Consider the following 22,788-nt stretch of genomic DNA (forward strand, 5'->3'; position numbering starts at 1 on the left):
TTTTTTTTTTATATTAAAATTTAATGAGCGGGTTAAAGTCGGGTGCGCTCTATAGCCTGAAAAACATGGTCTTATTATTTGTGCGAGGCCCAGTGATACATGTGCATAGACTATATTGGTGACTTTTACCTGTACAGATTCTGATGTTCCAAACTCCATAGACTTGAGGATACTGCAGAACAAAAAGAAATAGATATAAAACTCAACAAAGATACTAATGTATATTCATGTCAGGCACTGTTTAAGCACAACACATGGAGGGGTCAGGCAGTGCAAGAAACAAAATACAAGGCTACAGACATGCAGTCTTCTCTTTTATAAGGCCACTCAATTGGGTTACACATCTTCAATGAAGACACGCATCTTGTTTAATATCATTTAAGACATCAAACACCTGCAATAAATAGATCTACTCAAACACACTGGAACAAAAAAGTATGTTTGCGCCTTACCTCAGCTCCTTCTTCACCTCGTCATAGTCAGCTTGCTTCTGCAGCTTCTCCTCCAGCTCCTGTGAATTACAAAGGAGAAGAAAGTGCCATAAACATGAATCAAATGTTAAAAGCTAATCCTCAGATCTACAATAATGCATTTATTTCAGTGACTGAACCCTAGATAACTGAAAAAGCATAGAATTATATTGTTGTATTATTACAACCAGTACCTCAATGGTCTCTAGATGGTGTCATAAACTGGGATCCTGACAACTTCAGAAGCAGCTGTATGTTCTGTTAGTACCTTAAGAACGGCAGTCTTGCTGCTGAGCTGTTGCTCCAGCTGTGTAATCTGGCAGCTGGTGGTCTCTCGGAGTTTGGTCAGGCTGGCCTGCAGTCTCTGGACGTCCTCCACCAGCTGAGCGGTTTCCCTTTCTTTGGCCCTGAGCTCCGCCTCCAGACTTGAGTGGGATGCCACCTCCGCTGCCTGTTCCTGAAGAGTGAGTACAACAACAGTGATCTAACATGCAAACGAAAACGTATGTAAAACGTATTTTGAATGTACTGAATTATACACTGCACCAAGAATGTTTGTCAAAAATAAGCTGGTATTTAAGTACCAAGGTACTGATCATCTATTCAAAAGCGGTGCTCAGCCAGGGGTAATTCAATCAATCAATCAATCAATCAATCAATCAGCACACGGTGCTGCTCAGTGAAGCTGATACAGTGGCCTAGTTCAGTTCCTGTGTTAGTCTCATATCTGTATAGTGTTAAACCAATCCAATAAATCAGTTCATCAATAAACCAATCAACTACTGCCACGGTGGCAGCCTCCCTATGAAAATCAATAATTCAGCCAACCAAATCAATGCATTAGCGCTGACCTTTAAGATCGGTGACTACAGAGATCCATAAGTTTAATCAACTGATCACCGCTACCATAGAATGATGAAGCTGATCTTTAGCCTATCAATAACGTCTTTGTCAGCCATCTGGCGAATCAGTACAGCAGTTAAATGTGTTACCGTGTCGGGGTCGGCTTTGGTCGGGCTGCTTAGCTGCTGGGGTTGGTTACCCAGGGACAGCTGCTCTTTGAGTGACTCTGCCTCTCTCTGTGCTGCTTCTGCTCGCTGGAAGGAAAAGGAGAAATGTTGAAGGAAGCTCAACCAGTGGAGATTCTAACATCGTCAAACTTGATCACAGCTTTTGTGTAATGCTTTGCAGTTTTCGCACATTCCCCTAACCAGTCTCAATTTTGCACAAGCCCCAGAGACGTATAGCTGAACTTAATTTACTACAAATGTACTGGTTAAGTGGAATTACAAGGCAATGAAACTTAGGTTTCATAATACATGATGTTTTTTTTCCAAGCCAACTGTATGTCTGCATTGAAATAAAGTTCATCACTAAAAACAAATACAATGTGCGGGATCCTTGAGAAAATAAAATGGTAGCGTGGCAGCTCAAGGTGGATTTTTTTTTAATTGCAAATATCAAATTAGTCCTGAGCGAAGAGATGACACCCGCTGCTTTGTATTTATGGCCAAACTACCAGGCTCCAGTTGGAAATCATCTGCAACGCTGGCCAACTTGCCGTCATTAGGAGTTACAGGGAGCCGATTCCACAGCGTTTCCTAATTGCAACCATATTGAGAGTTGTTATTGACTGGGTGGGAGTCGGGCTGCTAGTTGCTAAAGAAAAATCCTGTTTTCCATTTTCGCCTAATAAAAGCGTATAAAAAGTCTGTGACTGAGCTGGAGGCCATGCTGTCATCCTCTGTAAACCTCAAATCAGAAGTGTGAATAGTGTGTGTATGTTTGTGTGGCATTATAGTTGGAGCACTAACCTTTAGGCTAATATTAACATTACATGCCTATGCTACCCCTTTAGCCACAAATCATACTCTTGGGCTAATAATGAAAGTTAACAACAATGACATTAACAGATACCACAGGAATATTTACAACACAGGGGCAGAGGGCAGGCCAGGGGGCATATTTCAGCTGGATGGGTTTAGTAGGTGTGCAAAGCAAACATGTGGAACAAACAAAGAACCCAAACAGCAGCGATAAGCAATTCTTCTTTTTTTCATATTTTATGTAAACCACATTTAATAGATTCTGAACAGATTTGAATATTTATTTTACAGGGTAAAGGTGGAGATTTTCAGTATTTTTCTTCCAAAAGTATCAGAGGAAAACAGCAAGTCCAACACTGCTTGTTGGTTTTAAATCGACTCCTGAAAAAGCTGAACGATTTCTTAAAATTTCATCACAACAATTTTCACTTGAACTACAATGTTCAAGTGTGACACAATTAGTAAATAACTTTGTGGTTGTAATATTTCCTAGTAGTGCAAAAAACAACATTTGTTTTGAACATTTCCTATTTAACAGGGAGAGAACGCGTTACCTGATTGGCTCTTTCCAGATCTGTCATCACCATCTCAATCTCATCGGCCCTGAGAAAGAAATTCAGTTACAGCAGAGAAATTCACAACAGAGGATAAGACAGAGCTTTAAAGAGACTCTCTGAAATACAGCACACACATACACAAAGAGCAAAGCATGGATGATGATGCAGCTTCACTGCGCACAATTTCAGACACTGTTGAAGGAGAAGGCAGCGAATCAGAGGAGGTTGGCACCAGGGTAGAACTTAGAGATCCGCAGCCTAAAACAGTGAACCCGAAAACTAGAAAGGCAGTGGCGTGACAGCGAGCTACACGTGTCCTGCATAGCATGAAGGACCAGTTTAATGCTACTGTAACACTTAATATTACACACACTTATTTCTAAGTGAGCATTTAAATATATTTCAATAATTTATTGATTGGCTACAATTAAAAGCTTGCTTTATGTGGTATTTTTGTTAGGTCTTAGACCATAGTCTGTAAAGTGCCTTTGACTTTATTGTGATAGCCACTGTATAAATAAAACTAAACTGAATTGAATAAATGATAACCAGGAAGAAAAGAACACTGCACATGTCATGCTCAACTGTTCAGAGCACACATATTTGCAGACGACGACAACGCCGTGTCCATTAAGCTACTGTCTAAATTTCACCTTAATCCATTGATTGTGAACTCCATAACCCAAACAGCTTGTATGTGTGCGTGCATACATGTATTTAAAAGTGAGTGTGTGCGTGTACATGTAAGCCCCTAAACCCAAGCCACACTAAAACAGAGGGATTACATTAATAGAGCTCTAAGTCCTAATACAGCAGACTAATCTGCTATGAAGCTGTGTGATTGTGTCTGACTAATGGTCTGGATGGAGGCCATGGTTCACCTCTCACTTGCTAAAGGTCAGACAGCAGGAATACATCCCCATAATACCACCTCTCATCAGACTTGGAGAACTAGTTTAATAACTCTCTTTCATGCGTGACACAAAAACACTTTTCTGAAAAGACAATGACAGTGACGTGGGAGAAAAACTTTACACACAACAGAACAGAGACTTCTTGTTGTGCATCGCCTCTATGAATTAAGCGCCAGTGTGTGTGTGTGTGAGTGTGCGTAAGTGTGCACAAGCTCCAAGATACATTCCGAATTCATCTCCCCCATACAGGGAAGTTACAATAAACGAATGCATGGAACTAACTAGCAACGCTTCATGAATGGTGTTCAATGCTGTGCAAAGACGCTATGCACATTACTCACTGATAAGAATACACGGACGGACGGCATTAAGTGCAAAGATGTGAGCGCATGTGTGCACGGCTGCGTCCATTAGGACCTTTTGATTTCACCGCAATCTTTTGATGGTGAACCCAATAACCCACGCAGCTTTTGTATTTGTGTGTCGCCGTATGAGAAACAGTGTTATGTCCCATAGGCTTGAGTACTACTGATTTGAATGTGTTTAACAAAACAGACACAGTTGATATTGGGTCAACACTGTGCCACAGGCAATGCAGCAAAAAGAATCAGATGTGGGTGGGAGAGCTTTTCACTTTCTGCTTTTATTCTTTCCCCAACAGTTAAAAGGATCTAGTATGCATTTAAGCAACATAATAGTACACCACATCACTAGCTTTTATCCTGTCTTAAGCTATAGTGTGTCGGGACTCGTGCACGCTCAAACGTGCTCCCGCACACACAAATCTAGGGTCAGAGAGCCAACAAGCCAGAAAAGCTTGTAATGGAGAGCGTTTATGGGTAGTAATGCAACCCAAATACACCAGCACTCCTGCTCTAAATGTGATCATTTAATCAAAGTACAGATGCACAAAGTCTTCTTAAATAACCTTTGGATTTGGTTGTATTTGGGAATTATAAAGGCAAAGCTAGAGGCTGAGGGCCAAAGCAGATCACAGGGAAGGGATTTTCTGCATATCCTGATACAGTCAGTCAGTCAGTCAGTCGCTGGGCAGGGCAGGAGCTGTCCATGGCCAGCCAATGCACCCAGTGGAATTAATTCATCAAACACCGAACAGTCAAGGGAGGATAGGGGATGGGGAGGGGGGGGCCTTCATAACGGTAAAGCCTGCTTTTCTGCCACCGAACCTATGAGCATGTCGCTATGTAGCAGCCACAAGGAGGAGCCACAGAGTAGATGCGCGTCGGCACAGGAGAAGGCATACATGCACGCAAACACATTTACACACACTCTTTTGTAGCATGAACACACCAATGGGTGCACCCAGTGACATCAGGGAGTACTGTAGGACTTCTGAAACAAGCCCAGAGCCTCTAAGCCCCTGCTGTACTTCCTCCATCTCAGACAGGCCTTTTCATCTCTTATCATCTTCTCTCTCTCTTGCTCCTCACTCAGCTGCTCCTTTTCTTTTCCACCTCCTCTATCTTTTCCCTCAACCCCTTTCCCTTCCCATTGCCCTCCACTTTTTCTCCTTTCATCTCTTTTTCCTTCCACCTCCTCTCTCGCTCTCTCATCTTTCGCCCTCTGTCCTTGGTGCCAGCAGGATATTCCCCTGATTTAGATTTTCATTTCCCTCCTCTATCACACTCTTATCCTCTCTTCCTCGCTGTAGCCTCCAGCCTCTGGCTCGCTTTTTGCCCTCCAGTTTTCATCACTCCATTCCTTTTCTTTCCTTGGCTTTCTCCACATTGCGTTTTCACAGCGTGCTACCTTGGGGATTTCAAGGAGGCTTAAAAGAAGCTATCTGCGAGAGTGTGTGTGTGTGTGTGTGTGCTGTGCACCATTTTGTGTCTGCGTGCGCTTGAGATGGACACAGGAAAGAAAAGCTTATTGACTGTTGCCTAATTATCAGCAATTAAACAGTTTTCCCACAGATACTGCTGCACGCAAACACACAGAAGAGCACGCACACACGTTTACGCATATAAACACACACACGCGCACACAGCATCCTGTGGGGCTGGGGATCAATATATCATTAATCTTTAACAGGGACTAAACGGGTAAAGCGTGGCCAGCCAGACCCTCGCAGCGCCAACACAGAGAGGGGGCTACACTACATCTACAAGCCTGCCTCCTGCTGAAGCTCACACACTCCGGGCACTGCATCATCGACCAAATTCTGTGTGTGTGTGTGTGTGTGTGTGTGTGTGTGTGTGTGTGTGTGTGTGTGTGCGTGTGTGTGCGTGTGTATTTTAAAAGGCAGATTACCCAAATGCAGCAAGAGGATGGAGGATTTGTCACGCAATGTCCTCCTTAGTGGAAAGTTTAGAGCAAGTGTATGCGTCCGTGTGTCGGCGTTTGTGTGAGAAAGTGTACGATATGTACGGCATTCTGTATTATGCAGGGCCAAAATTTATGCAGTCAAAGGGTTAAAAGTTGTGTTCAGCCAAACACTGGCGATTTGCTCAGCCAAGCAGTAAACGGGGGAAGGACTCCAAGGACTGGGAGGGTGCAGGGTTAGAGAGGGTTTGTGTGTGCTTTAAAGCGTTGCATTAAAATTTCAGATCACAGCACGCCACATAGTCAAGGACCCTGACTGCCTCAGGCGCACGAGTGAGTGAGCGAGTATATGAGGTTGTGTGCGCGCGCGTGTGAGTGGATGTGGGCGGGCATGTGTTTATTAGCTTCTGTAAGCAAATGGGACTTACTATATGTGTCTTTTCAAAATGTGTGTTTTTCTGACATCAAGGGAAGACGCAACGGCAGGAAAGGAAACAAGGAAAGGTTTCAGGAAGAAATTAGGGAGAGTAGACCAATGGAGCAATATGATCGCTGGTGGGGCCCAGCAGAGCATTAAAACTATTGATTAATGCCATCACACTACATGCAAGTACATTTTGTTATGATCACAACTACACAATGTGGAAAATAAAGGAAAGGAGTTATTGTGAGGAAAGCAGAAATAGGAATATGAGGAGAGCGGAAGGATCGATCTGTTTTTAACAGCCAATCAATTTAACAACTCTGTTAATGGAGCAACACAGTCAGTTTGGGGGCATGGTTAATGGGGTGGGGGGAAGGGGGGACCCTTAAAAGCCAAGGTGGTTATGTGCAGGAATGCCCTTGACCATCTTGACTTCAAAGAAAAGAAAGCATGAGATGTTTATTCAGTTCACTCCTTATCATTTAAAAAACAGGAAAGATCGTTTTGCTGCTCCGAATTTGAAACTTTAGGAATCTTGCGCAGATGCTAGAATGGTTCTGGTTCCTGCTACTCACCCTGAGGGAATGAGGCGTGTGAATGTCATAGAGTGTCACTTCACAGTGTGGAGTGCTGACATGGAAAAGCTTCTGTTGTCATCCCCGCCACCATGAGATCAATAACCATAGATGCCTACAGCTCAAGTAACTGAAGCTACATTATCATAGACGTCCTGCTGGAAGCCCACGCGGCTTTAGGTCTTAAAGTGACCCCCAGTAGCGCCCCCTCCCAGACCATCATGACCCTGATAAATCACAGAGAACATTTTAACTTACTCCGCAAAAAAAAATCTCTATTTTGGTGCTTTGCCGCAGCTGCAGAATGCATTACAATCCCTGTCAGTATTTACAGTGTGGGGGTAATGCTGGGATTTGGAGGCTGCCTAGCGTTGTGGGAGACAATCCAGCTGTTAGGGAGAGAAGGGGGAGTTTCCAGGCAAGGATTTTCACTAAACAGGATGATTATGTCAAGAACAGACTATGGCAAAGCCAGAGGGAAGAAGTCACCCGCAAACACACACACGCACACGTAGATCAGCGAGACACGTACTTTGCTGTGGATTCCTCGTCATACTTTGTCTTCAAATCAAAGAGCTCGGCCTGAGTTGTTTCAAGTGCTGGAAAAGACGGGAAGCGTTCAAGTCAGCATTCAAAAGCAGAACCATAAACGTTCTTGCCTGGTTGTCAGGCAACTAACAAACTGATCAGTCTACACCCACCTTTAGTGGATCACGTTGTTAATCTTTATTTATAACACTCTTATTCTAATCATTAATAAAGATTTTTGCCAAAGAAAATAATCATAATGAAAATTAAGGAAAATTTACAAATACTTGATGTTAACTTGTGATTTCAGACATTTTAAATTTTGAGTGAAAGGGCTGCCACATTATGCGAGCTGGTTAAAACAGCACTCAGGACTGTGAAGACTGAGTAGGCTGGTACCTGTCTGTAGGGACTGGACCTTGTGTTCGGCCTCTTCCAACCTCGAGGACATCGAGTCCTGACTCTCCTGGAGTTTCCTACAGAGAGAGAAGCAGAGAGCAGAAAGTCACACTTAAGAGATACTGAGTCAGTAAATCTTGGGTTCGCACTTTGTTGCAACTGCAACTATTCTCTTATTTTCCCACCATTTCTGAAGTGTTTTCCCCACTAAAATCCTCCCAACACAACCCACTCCTCATTAAGCAGCCCTATTAGGCAGGAATGTCTGGCCACTGGGGCACACTGCACCCGCGGGGAGGGAGCGAAGGAGAGAGACGGAGAGGGAGCGAAAGAGAGTAAGGGTTGAATAAGAGAGGGGGAGGGGGACACAGAAACCACAAGGATAAAATAGATTCATTCTTAGCATATAAAAAGTTGGTCTCTGCTGAGAAATTGCCACTGCGTGTAAAAACATCAATAATCTCACACAAAGACCGTCTTTATGGCACTCTTTGATGCCCCCCTTCTCCGCCAATCTGTCTCTCCTGTCATCTCTATTTTTCTGCCCTCTACTTCATCCTTTCATCTCTCCCCGTCTTCCTCCTTTCCTCACTTCTTCCAGGATAAAATGCATCAGAGGTGCCATCCATTTACTGCCCCCTCTCAGACACAGGAAGTCAGCTCTCTGCAGACAGGAAGGGGCCTATAAAACTCTGACGTACAGGAAATACAGTGGGACAATTGATCTTCTGCTGCACGGCTGGAAGGGGCAATGAGCTTCAACACATGCTTCACGCAGCAAACGAGATGAGTGACATGAAGAAAAATACGTCATGTACACTTCATAAACATAAACCGTATAAATCAGCCCAAAAAGCAATAATTACATGTGTAAACAAGTAGGAGCATTGGAAAAGTGAGGGAATACTTTCCACTCCAGGTTTCAACACTTTTCTTAAGAGAGAACACAAACACTCTGCACTGTTCCCATTTTAGCCATAACATTATTAATCTCCCTCGCTCACCAAGTAAATTCACACTAGGTTTGAAGATGAAAGATGAAATGCAATTAAATACCAATTACCACAGTTATACAGAAAGACTACAATGAGTGACATGATCTCAAGTGTTTTACCAAGCGTGCAAATTCATTGACTCCTATTTCAACATTTCGTCACCAAGATGGAGATTTGTTGGAATAACGATTAACAACTCTAATTTAAAGACAAACTAATTAAAACAAACAAACTAACTTTAAGGTCTGATCAATAAATGTAAGAAGCAACAAGTTTATTTGTGAAAATCACACCATATAACAAATGTATTGGATTTTTCTTAACTGATTCTCGACCTCAGCAAAGATCTGCTGCCCCTTTAAGGCTTCAGGCTGCGGCAGCTATTCATATGCTCATCATTCCCAACACTGTTTATTTATGCCTTTAATTCAAAATAGGAGCGCATAGTTACTCAGGATAATTACATTTAAGATTGGCAGGTCACTTCTCCACCTGCACTCAACAAAACGCAACTGAACGTGGCCTCCCATGATAATTTCGACTGGCCACCATCATATTAGTCTGCATGAAATGAACAGTGTAGGAGGATAGGCGCCAAAGTCTGCTATAAAGTCAAACAATATAATGACTTGCCTGCATCTTAGGCATTTAGTTTAATTGCCTTTATAGCGAATGGGCTCCTTCCCAGAAAAGGACACTTTGCAGTGACTATGCATGTTTGCATCTGCGTATCTGAAACTCCTTCTTCATGACACTTTAGATACAAGTGTGAACTTACATTTGCCATTATAGTTTATGCTGGGTCGGGGCTGCTGTATATTTTCAGACACAGTACATGGCTGAGGCAGCAGTAACTGTACAGGTATATAGGTAGCAGACGAGACTAAAAATGTGAGGTGTTGGTTCCTCTAAAAGCTTTAACAGCTGGCACGTATGTGACAAATGAGGGCAGACTTTATTTTAATATAGGTTGTTTTCTATTCTTGCATTTAATTTGTTCCTGCATTTACAGTCACTTGTTAAATACAGCGATAGGAGCTGCTGGTGATTAAACTATGAGAGAATGCCCAAAAACAATTAGCTAGAAAAATAATAATTAAGTTATGAATAGTTCTGCAAAATTAAGTCAGACATCTTAAACCGATCAGTGAAAGATTAGAATCAAAGTAGTTCTGGCTGTGGGCACAATGGCCCCCGAAAGTTTAAAATGGCAAAACAATGCGGTTATATTGGAAGCAGAGACCTACAAATACATCTGCAGTGGAGCATTCACACACTCACACACAGGCAGTCATACCTCTCCTTCTCTGCATAGTCGTTGTGTAGTTGAAGGTGCTTCTCCTGGGCCAGGTTTTCAGCTTGATTTTTCAGAGACTGCTCGTACTCCCGAATTTTCTCCTTCAAGGCCTTAATGGTCACCTCTGGAGGAGATAAAAACAGAAAGATAAATGAGAGGAGAAGACGAAGGAAGAGTTCAAATACAGGCAACTGCCCAAATATATAGAAAACACACGATAGAGGTTTAGTAGATTGTGATGAATGGCAGCGATGACAATAATGTATCTGATGGGAGGCTGACCTTTGCTTAAGGAACAGTGTTTCATATCATGCATTCTTTCACTGTCAGCACAGACAGAGGCCTAGGCTCCTGTCTCCTACCTAATCTTTACATCCATGACTGGTAGGGAATATTCAATGTCCACCGACGGTAGATATGCTGTATTCATTAGGGCTGCATTAGTGCTGAAACCCCATAACCTGCTGACGGCTGAGCTCTGTATGTGGTGGCCTGAAATAAATCTAACACATAACTGGAGTAATAAATAGGCCTCCATGTGTGTACGGGTGTGTGTTTCTCAAAGAAAGATATAAGTGAGTCAGACAATGATAAAGAGCATTGCTGCTTGCCGCCGTTGACTGAGAGCTCTTAGCACTTTGTGTGCGTGTGTGTGTGCATGTGATTTAAACTCCAGTCTCACTGCTCTGACACATAATCAATAGAGGAGAGTCCCCTCAGAGCCCTCTTACCCCTTAACTGCTTAACTGAACTTTAAACATTTAGGTTGCGGGGATCAATGGCCCCTGCACTCTTAGCATGTGTGTGTGTGTGTGTGTGTGTGTGGGCAGGTCTGCGTGTGTTTAACAGGAGTGGGAGTTCCACAGTGTGTTTTGGGGTTTAAATATCCCCCATCTATTGAGGCGAGAAGGAGGGATAAAGGATGAGGGAACAGGAAAATCAATGGCAGAATGGAACCCTGCCGCTATCGAGCTGTTCCAATTAACTCTCACTGAGGAAAGGGGGATTCCAAAACATTCCCTGCTCACTCACTCACTCCTCCTTTTCGACTAAAATTACACCACTTTTATTACTGCTCCTCACTCATCTCTCTGCCTTTGTCAGTTTTTCCATCTTTCCTTACCCTGAGGTAGCCTGTCATTTTTTATTCATGAAACTGTACGTCGTGTTTTTTTTCCCCTGAAAACCTATTTGAACATGTAAAACCTTGTACATTTTTTGTGGTCTTGAAATATTTATAAGGTATTAAAATATGTTTAAATGTGTCTTCTTCCTGAAAATGACATTTTTATAACGGATTTAAAACTCCTATTATTAAAAAAAAAAACAATAAGGATCCAGAGTTACAAATGAGTCCTAAGAATAAGAAGTAGCATTAATAATGATATTATATATATATATATATATATATATATACACACATATATATATACACACACACACACACACACACACACACATAAAGTAGGGAATATTATACTAGAAAGAAACTTAAGCTATTAATTAGATTTATCCCAAGATCTTGATCTATCGAAATTAGGTGGATCTTATACTGTTGTCAAGGTGGTAAATCACTTGACTTCAAAAAGTTAAATGATTTATTATTATGCTTTATTAGCATTGACTTTAAAGGTTTGTGTAAATACACACTTGTCCTATAGCTGTAGACGGTAAATATGAATATGAACTGTTGTCACAATGCTTAATGGGCAAATGTGGAAGGAAACATAATATATATAATAATAACAAACCTGACAAATATTAATCTCAGAAATACTGAGTGATTATCTGTGATTAATTGTGCAGCCAACATGCAGTTAATCACACATAATGCCCCTCTCAAAGTCAAACTCCCACCATGAACATTCGCATGTGTGTCTCTCTAACCTTGGTTTTTGACTTCTGCAAACTCTTTGTTATAGTCCTCCAGTGTCTCTCGAAGTTTGGTGTTCTCTGTCTCAATGTCATGCATCCTCTGGAGCTTCAGCTGCAGCTGCTGAGCCAGCTCCAACACAGGTACAGGATCTGGTGGAGACAACACACACACACACACACACACACACACACACACACACACACACACACACACACACACACACACACACACACACACACACACACACACACACACACACACACACACACCGTTAACATACACTACAGCAGATTACACATACAAGGGCAGTAAGGTAGTGTTGTGAGCTAGGAATAACTGCATTCAAGGCCCCTGTGAGAGTAATGGTCTGCCCTGGTGAAGTGTCCTTGAGCAAGGCAATGAATCTGTAACCGCTACAGTAGGGCTGTTCTGGATCTGACCCCAACCTTTGATCTCACTGTGGAAAATTACTGGTTGCTTCCAGCCCCAGGAACACAATTATCATTAACACAGGCGTTGCATACAGTCAGTAACGCATCACCGACCTATAAGTCGGAGCCGGGCTGTATTTGCAGAACTAATATTATCATCTGACACTGGATTATCACAGATTAACAAATGATCAAAGGGATCAGTGTGCATTTCCACTGATAAGCTAAAAGAAGCTGTAGCGTGCTGCACTTTCCTCTCTAGTTTCTAAATTCAATTTCAGTCTGTGTTTTATGCCATTGATTATCATATGTTATAATTTACTTAGCAGTTCAACAATGACTGGCATCTCTTCACAACGCTGTCATGTTTACATTTCAGTGTTTGGACATGGATTTATCATGTGCCAAATTTCACTAGTGTTCAACATCTCTAGACCTCAACCATAAAAAGTCAGTTCACTCGACTGATTGAAAAGAAAAGACCAAAACTGACATTTTTGTTAACAGTGCAGTTAACAGTGATCAGCACAGAAACGTCAGTTGGTTTTCACAATCTGTGGGATCTAAACTCTTTCCATTCAAGCAACTGAATGATACACTATCAGTCTTTGTAGCAACAGAAAGCACTGCTCAGTTTGTGTATAGGGGGAAAAGTGGTGCGTCAACTGCTGACACAGCAAGAGAAGTGACGCTGGTAGAGACTGCGACGGATAAGACACAACCAGAGATTACCAGGCTATGATTAGTTAAAAGTCGCTTGAAAGCGAGTTGAAAAAGGGACACGGCAGCCGGCAGATGGACAAAGTGACTCTGTAAAGCGGGCAATGCAAAAAAAAAAAAAAAAAAAAAAAAAGGTAAACAAGAGATTAAAGAAAGAGATGCAGATCAGCAGCGAGAGGAAGAAAGTCAACTTTCTGGAGGCATTTTACCAACGTCTCTGTGAACACACAGCAGGGTTAACTGTCAGTGTGATGAAGAGAGCCCTGTCAGTCAGGCCAATCACATCTGATTGGTGCTCATGGGTGGCAGACTGGTGACAGGCAGCCAAGAGACGCAGGCGACGCTCATCAGCATGCCAGCTAAAAGAGCAGTTTGTGTGCGCCTGTGTGTTTGGTGTGTGCGCGCGCGGGTTGTACAGATAAGAGGAACTGACAGCTTACAGCTGGGGGTAAGGGCTGTGCGTGCGTGCGCGTGACGCAGCTAGATATCTTAACTATGCTAATGAGAGATCAGCAGAGAACGATTGGGGAATTTCATGCTGATTTTGCCCTGTCAAGGTGACACGCCATGCGGAGCTGAGCTCTGACACACACACACACACACACACACACACACACACACACACACACACACACACGCTTCCATAGTCTCATACAAACACACTCAAGTACAAACAAACACTGAGAAGCAATCGCTGTATGCCTTGAATTCGGACTCTATCGGCCTTGGCGCCCTTGAAAATCAACTTTCATTCCTCCTTATCAAACCTTTGTCCTTCACGCGGGCCTGTCTCCAGATCAGCTGCACACGCCTGTTAAAAGCCGTTTGACTTGTGGGCCACTGGTGCTGGACGGTCTTGCCAGACACCTTTAATCTAAAGCAGAGCACGCTGGGCTGACTAACCAGGCCTTCAGCTGATAGAAGACAGAACAAAACACACTGTTTCCTCTTTCAAGACTGCTACATTAGTCAGGCTGGTCTGTGTGCGTGTGTGCATCAGGCATTACATCATTGTCTCGCTCCAAGTTAAGAATAGCCCCGTCAGAGCTGGCGCTGACTTATTGGGAGCAGTACAATCCAAAGATATTACTGTAGGTCTATCCATGTGGGAATACGATGACCTCCTTACGCTATAGATGAACTCAACTCCTCTCTCATTCCTACATACACAGCCCCTCCAGGGCTCCCTGCACAGCTGAAAACCTTCAAACCAGCAGCACCGTGGCTGCGTGTGTTCTGTAACACTCTGTGCTGCGTGTCCCTCCTCGGCCTCAGCGCGCTGAACGTGACTGCTCATGTGTGCTCCTCGCAGCAGCCAATCGTGGGCGCGCTTGTCATCCATATCAGGATGCACCTTCTGTTAAGACGCTCTTAAGGCTACCCCAGTTGGGATGATACCTCATGGGGACATATTAAGGCGTCACACACGCCTGAATGCACAGTGAAGGAGCACCAGAGGGACGGTGTCAGGCTTTTTTACCCTGGTGGTGCTGTCTGCATAGATGTGGGTGTGCTCTAATCGTGTTTTTGGACTCGGGGGGTGTCTAGGCAAACGCACTCATTCCACGTAATCTTACCTGGAACATCGATTATTTTCTTGTACACGTTCAAGAAGGCGGCCTCCGCTTCCTTACTTCTCTTACTCAACGCATCAATCTGTGAAAAGGGAACAAAAAGGCTGAGTTATTATCGGTTTCACAGGCGGAAATCAGAGTCTGAAATCGACACGCTGCTAAAGGGGGGCCCAGTCGTTTCACAGGCGGGGAGGTCTACGTCCCGCTCCCCTCGCCCTGCGCTAGCACGTCGCCTGTGAGCCCTGTTGTCCCGACAGTGGCCGCGTCGGTGTTTCCTTCCAGTGAAGTCACTTCAGCTGTTCAGCCGCTGACGGATGCGTTTCGTTTGCCGTGTGCTCGCGCGCGTCCGCCTCTGTCTGTTCCCGAGCGAGTGCGCCTCGGTCCATCGGCTCCTCCGTGTGTGTGTGTGTGTGTGTGTGTGCGTTTCCCCTCCAGCATGCTGACATCATTAAACAGCTGGCTCAGTCTTTCCAGCCACAGCAGGGGCAGATTATTCAGTCAGCTCTTAGCAGCAATACAGTGTGGATCCATTACTGATGCAGCCATTAACACGAGAGGGCACGGCATGCATTCCATCACCGATATTATTGAAATGGACGGCATTAGAACGGATCCATAAGAGATTATTCTGAAATCATACCGGAGGAACTTTTACACTGTTGTCAATGCTGAAACATGAGGCAGTAAGCTCTACTATAGCCTCCATGTCACACTTCAATATGAGAAGCAGACAGAGTAGGCGAAACGCATCTGAAATCAAGTCTAAATCAAGGGAAACAGATGCCAAATAAAGACATTCAGATGGTGCTACTGTACTGGGCAGAGATACAGCTGACTACTCTGGCGCACGCACTCAGACTAAACAGCCGTGTGTTTCTCTTCCAACTCCTCCAGCACATTCACTGAAAGAAAAGGAATAAAGACAAAAGCCTATATAAGTCCAAATATAAAGTCTTCACATTCCCAGCCAAGCCAGTAGTGTAGTTGATGGGTGGTTTAGGAGTTCTTGCCACTGTAAACAGAGCAGGCTACATGTAATACTGCCTGTGCTCCTATGGGAACCTAATAAATCTCTTCACATGGCTTTGATTCATCTCTAGTTTTTTAGCCGCAAAACATCTGGCCCCGAGTCGGCTGGTGCCAGCACCCCTCCCTCCACTCCCCTTTTATTTCTCTATGTCTTTCTCTCATTCCCTCTCTCAAAATTCTCCTCTTGTCACTTCCATGTTCTCTGACTCATATTTTTTTGTGCGACTCCTTCTCACATGTTTCTCTGTCACACACTCCTGTCTCTCTGGCATGCCGAGTGCTCTCCTCCAACCCCCTCTCTCCTTCTCAAACACACTCTATACTCACTACTATGCCTCATTCTCACGTCGTGTACTTTAGCCTATTCATGTGCTGTGTGACATTGAGCGATCAGGAACCTCAAATGCAAAGCCACTAATGGGAGATTACTGATGCCAAGTACTAATACCTCTCACACACACCAGGACCAAACCTGTGTCAAAATGTGTGTGCATGTCTGTGCATAAGGGTACATGATGTCAGAGTCAGTAGTAACAGAACACCACAAACAATCTTATGATAAAGAATAATCACACGCACGCGATAAAAAAATCATCTGCCGATGGCATTGAAGGAAGCCAGCTGCGTGACTGTACAATGACTGGGCCAAGGTCAGTGGTACAACAGCTTTATATAGCCCGACATGGGAGGCAGGAAATAGACATTTAATGTAGGACACACCCTACAGTTAGAGGCAGGTTAACTGCAGGACCAGAGCCATTAGAAGACCACCCAGGATTTGCAAATACAGCCCTGCTGTTCCAAACTGCAGCCCGTTCAACCAATCCCAATGACATCTGCTATTACATGCTCCCCTGCCCCCATCCCACACGCACACACACCAAGCAAAACAAATGAAGTGACACAAATGATACCTCACCAGTATCAGTAGGTTACCGATGAGAAGTGCTTGCAATTGCAAAAGGTATCCCTGACACATCCATACACACAAACACATACGTACATACGTCAGCACCTTGTGCCACCATCACTCAGCACTGCATTGCTCCCCTATCTAACCCGTAGTGTGTGAAGGGCATCGGACTGACCTGTGTGCTGTGTGTGTGTGTGTGTGTGTGTGTGTGTGTGTGTGTGTGTGTGTGTGTGTGTGTGTGTGTGTGTCCCCAGTAGAGTCTGATAAGGGGAGGCTATGGGAAGCAGAGACTGAAGCCTTGGATAATGGAAAAGCTTATCTGATCGATGGACCAACAAGGAACACTGAGCATGCAACACGTGCGTACACACACACACACACACACACACACACACACACACACACACACACACACACACACACACACACACACACACACACACACACACACACACACACACACACACACACACACACACACACACACTCTCGCTTAACCTGTTTACCAAACTTGAGGCCTTGTGCAAACACTGCTGTTATTGATAATAATTATGACCAGAAGGCATCCACCTTTCAATGACAAAGATTAAACCCAGTATCAAAATCTCTGAGTTCCTGAGTTAAAACTTTGTATTGTTCTGTCTGACTTCCACATCTACTTAAGCCAAGACTCAAGCTCCCGGGCAAAACGCTTAAGGATGAGTTACTAAGAGACTTCAACAGGAAGACCTTTCTGGTTTCTGGTGCTGTCTTGATCAAAGCAAAGAGGGGTGAGCAAACAAAGCAAGGCTAAAATTACACATTCTCAGAGCTGCTCATGTTGTGGCATGCAAGCACACAGAATAGTCGACTGATTGATGGGCTGCTCTAAGACTGGCGCGGGTGTACAGTATTATCTCAATAATCATAAGATAATGTCTTTCTCAGTTCCGCGACCACCCACTATGTGCCTCAGCGTGTTCGGGTGTGCACGCTGCCGAGGTGTGTCAACATGAGGATGGTGGAAACAGCTGACAAAGCCCCAATTATACTGCTGCTGTTTCTTTTCTCTAAATAGACTGTGGATGATCAGCAGAACATGGTAGAACCACTACAAATTACAGCATTTTTACATAACCGCTTGCTGTGGTCTAACACAAGTCTATGGAAACTAAGCCAGTGTTAAACAGTAATATTGTAAGGCCAGTAGAAAAGCAGCCCGTCACCATCCACGGTGATGATTTTTGCTTCACGTGTGTGTGCTAGGAACACACATTCATTCTGCTGGGCTAAATGTCCACCCAGTCTGGAGCAGCCGCTTCCACTCCTACCCTCAGACTTTCACATATGGGAGTGAAGTGAAAATGCATGGCTGCCAGTAAGGAGGAGCCATGATGGAAATGGTCCAGAATGATGGAGGAGGAGATAGAGGGAATTGTGGGAGTGTGATATAGGCAGGCACACAGACCCGAAATGCTCAAAATATACATCATATACATCAAGGCCCATAAACACTTACAGTGCAATTCAAAGTAAATAAATGCACTACCTTCAAAACCAATAGCTCAGGAATCACTGGTTTAAGAAAAAACAGCCAATAACCCAACCAAATCATGCAGACAAAGTCTAAGGAAATAACATTCGGTGAGTTGTGGCTGGCTAGAGCTGGGGTTTGTGGTGCCTTTTTTTTGTTGCAGGATGCAATTTAAACACACCCTCGAGCTACAGGACTTCATGAATAAGACAGAAAATCAAGAGCAGAGCCGAGTAAGGAAAAGAGGGAGAGGAAAGAGGGGAAATGAGATAGAGGCATGAGAAAGAACAGGAGATAGGAGAGAAGAGATGACGCGTTTAGGAGGAAAGACCAAAGTGGAAATGGGGGAGAAGGGCAGTCAACCAATGTCAGAAAGGAGAGCTCCTCAGAGTATACGTGTATCTACCAAATTCCTAACACACTCACCTCTCCTTGGAAGCTCTTGAGCAAAGGGGCAACTTGTTTCCGTAAATCCTAAAAAAGGAGAAAGACAAAGAGGTTAGTGACGCACTAAGAACATGCACTGGAGCATGTGGCACGGATGCTGAGAAGCAGCCTAATGAGTTTTGTACCGGCAGACAGTTTGATCAGATGAGTCTCCCACTGAAGCAGCGGCCATTCCTGCCTCTGCCAATGTAAAAAGGGTGGTGCGTGCGTGAGTGGTGAACACAAGGGTGGGGAGGAGGCCAGGTTTGCACCCCGAGGTGCTCTGGTGGACTGCGTCTCTCCTAGGAACAGGTGCAGCACCACCTGGGCCACCCAGGGGCACTGCTAGTGCGTGTGAGATGCAGAGGGATGGAGCCAAACAGCAGGACTACAGTTAATGCAAATGCTCTGCGCTCCGTTTTTACTATAAAGCAAAAGCTCTTCATCCAGCCGGGCCCGTTACGAGACTTTCCAGTACGATCTAGCGGTTTCAGATTAGATAGGCACTCGAATATGTATCAGGGGGACATGCAAATCACCGCGCTGTTAGCCGAGCCTACGACCTGACGGACTGAACTGGAGCGTACGGTAAAAAGCACGGCAGAATAGGACATTCTGTGCAGGAACATTTGATTTGCACAGTTTGTGGACACACATATACTCTCCAACTGCCTAATGAAGATGTGAAGTAGAGCAACGACAGATGTGTGCTCGGGAGACCCTGCCCCTTTTAGAAACCTCAGTCTAAAAGCCTAACCGATGCTGCGGGCAGGCGTGCATTCCAAACTGACCTGGGACCAGTGTCTGGGGCTGGTCTAATCCCCAGGTCGGTCCAGACATGCAGCTTGTCTGGGGCTGAGGACAGGTCATGACCTCGGTGACCCCCCACTATTGTTACCTCATCAGGGGTCTTTGAGGCTGTTTGTCTGGGCCAATTGAATATTCCCCTGCTGGGGATAATGACCACCTCCCGGCCCCTGCCCCCACCCCCTCTGCCCGCCCCGGCTCTCCCTTTCTCACATACAGAAACACCCGATAAGTATGATTTGCGTTGGGTTTAGGTTATAGTTAGATTCTCCATTATAGAACAGAACTTCCTTTTAAATTAAGCTTCAACCTTACCTGCACTTAATCTTATTCTGTTCTCTGTTCTGTCAGCATCTGTCTGGGTTGATATGAATTCACACAAAAGGCCTTTTGCCTTTCACTATTTTACACTCCTTGTGCTATTATCACAGTGGTTTTAAATATATGTAAATATTTGTGAACAAACTGTGACCAAAACAGAACCCTGTGTATGATGTAATGCCATCTAGTCTAGTAATTATTACCTTTGCTCAAATCATTATGTTCAGCTTCTGTGAGGCCGCGTCTGCTTTGGGAGCTGACTCGAATCTGCCCTCACATTTCAAACAACAGTCTGAAGTTACTTTATTAATTACTGGTTTAGCTGCTGATCTCCCTAACCTGCGCTTCTGCAGCCCGAGCTTTGGGGCCCAACGCTAAATGGAAGAACGCAGACATACACATTTAGGAACACACAAAAACCAACACATTCAAATAACCAGCAGCTCCTCCTGCTGAAAACCTGAGCACTGAGCCCCTTTGGTCCACTCCAGTGCTCCACCCCCCTGCCCCCTCCACTTCTGAAGATTTATGACCATATAACATAACAATGCACACAGACACCATGGTCAATCTGTGTGTGTGTGTGTGTGTGTGTGTGTGTGTGTGTGTGTGTGTGTGTGTGTGTGTGTGTGTGTGTGTGTGTGTGTGTGTGTGTGTGTGTGTGTGTGTGGAAGGAGTGGAGGGGGCCCAGCAGGAGGAGATGGATGGCTGGTGTGTGAGCTGCCGGCAGACAGCAGACAGGCCAGCCTGAGGAATCCTCCAGGGAGTATGGAACTCCCATTCGCTGTCTGTCTTCCCTGCAGCTAAACACAAATGTGTGTATGTGCATGTGCACACACGCAAACACACACAGAGTTGTTTTACTACCACTGCCTCTGGCTAGCAATCTTTGGGACATTTTACAACCATTCCCTGCCTTAGCTTTATAACAGTGTAGTAGAAGCGCCTTGACTAACTAAAAGGAAATTAAGAACAGGATTAATAATTAAGGCAACTTAGGAAGCACTGTGAGATGTTCTCTCGGAAAAATTTCAACACTGTGTCAGGCCTAATGAATTATGAAAACTTTGTTTTCACGCTGCATTTCTTTGCACTACTTTCGAAATGCTACAAAAGCCTGTGTGTGAGCGTGTGCGTTATTATGCAGACCATGAGTACAGTTCACGCCAAGTACAGCTCAGCAAACTAGACACCGTCAACGTGGGCTGGTCTCCTGGTTGTTGAATAATGGATCAGAGACGGACTCCCGCTCAGCCTAATGCAGTCTGATCTGATGTGACTGTGATCTCAGCTGACTGGAGCGGACCACAGAGAGCTGACAGCTCGCTCTGTAGGCTGGTCAACCACACACACACACACACACACAAACACACACACGCATAAGGCGATCGGGCTGCTTTTAATGGCGTGCAGGCCATTGCATCTCCTGAACCGGGCTGTCTGGTAGGCAGCCTTGACGCGTCTACACTTCCTTACGCCGCGAGTTTTAGGGCCGATTCCTATTGAGCCTGTTACAGCCCTGTAATGAATCCTGTCGCTCGTCTGGCCTGGCTCGGATTCCTCCTCCACATACCGAAGAGATGCCAGGGGCCACACAGACGCCAGAGGAGCCTTCCTAAATCACAGCCTTGTTACACTGATGAATGTGTGTGTCCTGTTCTGTGATCTAGGCTATCTGCCTCTGTGTGCTTGTGAGCGCCTCTGCTTCTCTGCATGTTTTCCTTGTGTGCATGCCTCTGTATGCGCGTTCTCCACCCGGGCGTCTGCTTGTGTGTGTGTTGCTAGTTATGCGGTGGCAGATGGAAATGAGATTAGAGATGGATGTGTAGGTAGGTGGGTAAGTGAAATTAGCGTCTTCGCGTATGCAGGTGCATTTTTCTCTGGTGTATATTCCACTGCACTGGGTGGGCTACACGCTGAAGTCAATAGTCACAATGCTCATGCTGTGGTAACTATAATAGGCCTACTGCCAGCTCCACTGAGAGTTGACAATTTTCTATCCACCGTCTCCTTCATTCATACATAATTCATACTACCATCAATAATTCAACATGGTGACATTACCAATAATAACACAACAATACTTTGTTTTTGCTGTGCGGTTTAAAATGTGTTGCCTTGGTAACAGAGATGAAACAAATATTCCCAGGAGGAGCGATGGGAACACGGGAACAGGACAGAATTCCCTCCTGATCCCACTTAGTAGTGTTGTCATACTCTCTTTCTTTCTATCGCTCTTGTTGTCTCTCACTCTCTCTCTCTCTCTCTCTCTCTCTCTCTCTCTTTCATACACACTCACCGACCACACTTTCTGCACGCATAAAAAACTAGGTCAGATAATACAAACTCCTGAGGGGTTTTCTGTTTTGTCTCTTTAGGATTTCAGGGAAACTAATGGAGAGACTATTTTTGGGAGCCAAGCCCGCATCTCTGCGCCGCCGACTCCTCCCCTGCTTTCTCAGTAAATAATCATGGCTACATTCGGGAACAGACACAGGGAAACTACCACTGCCAAAAGAATTGTGGGATACACGTGGCTGTGTGTTGGTGCGTGTCTGTGGACGTATTGATTTTCTCACCTCTGGTGTATTCTTCTTGAACTCGCGGCTCAGGTCGATTAGTTTCTTCCTGGACTGTTCACTCTCGTCCTGTCTGTTGGCAAGCTGTGTGGCGGTGGCATCTAGTTCTTTCTGCAACACAAACACACAACTTCGTTTTTAGTCCAAGAGGAGCGGGTGCTGCCGTTACTGACGTTCATTAACACTGATAAATATACTGGGGCCGCTTTCTGGACAGAACCACAAGCGTGGTATCCTAGCAAGAAAACCCATGTAGAGCAGCAGCTTGATTTACATCTAAGCCATTCAGCCTGTCTGTCAATCGGTGACTACTTTGTCAGGCATGACAACT

General features: G+C 44.7%; 1 protein-coding gene across 3 annotated transcripts in view; it reads right to left on the reverse strand.

Annotated features, from left to right (window-relative positions):
• The window catches only part of cux1b (cut-like homeobox 1b), a 57,263-nt gene that overhangs the window by 17,404 nt on the left and 17,071 nt on the right, over nt 1-22,788 (reverse strand). For all 3 annotated transcript variants that reach the window (XM_029170313.3, XM_029170310.3, XM_029170312.3), the window contains exons 2-13: nt 22,458-22,568; nt 18,751-18,798; nt 14,873-14,951; nt 12,156-12,293; nt 10,269-10,392; nt 7,977-8,053; nt 7,582-7,648; nt 2,851-2,899; nt 1,463-1,567; nt 739-927; nt 453-511; nt 130-172 (exon numbers count right to left, since the gene is read on the reverse strand). In XM_029170313.3, coding sequence (XP_029026146.1) covers nt 130-172; nt 453-511; nt 739-927; nt 1,463-1,567; nt 2,851-2,899; nt 7,582-7,648; nt 7,977-8,053; nt 10,269-10,392; nt 12,156-12,293; nt 14,873-14,951; nt 18,751-18,798; nt 22,458-22,568 — 1,089 coding nt within the window. The remainder of the gene's footprint in view (nt 1-129; nt 173-452; nt 512-738; nt 928-1,462; nt 1,568-2,850; nt 2,900-7,581; nt 7,649-7,976; nt 8,054-10,268; nt 10,393-12,155; nt 12,294-14,872; nt 14,952-18,750; nt 18,799-22,457; nt 22,569-22,788) is intronic.

The sequence above is a fragment of the Betta splendens genome, chromosome 13 (genome assembly GCF_900634795.4).
Source record: "Betta splendens chromosome 13, fBetSpl5.4, whole genome shotgun sequence".
NCBI lineage: Eukaryota > Metazoa > Chordata > Actinopteri > Anabantiformes > Osphronemidae > Betta > Betta splendens.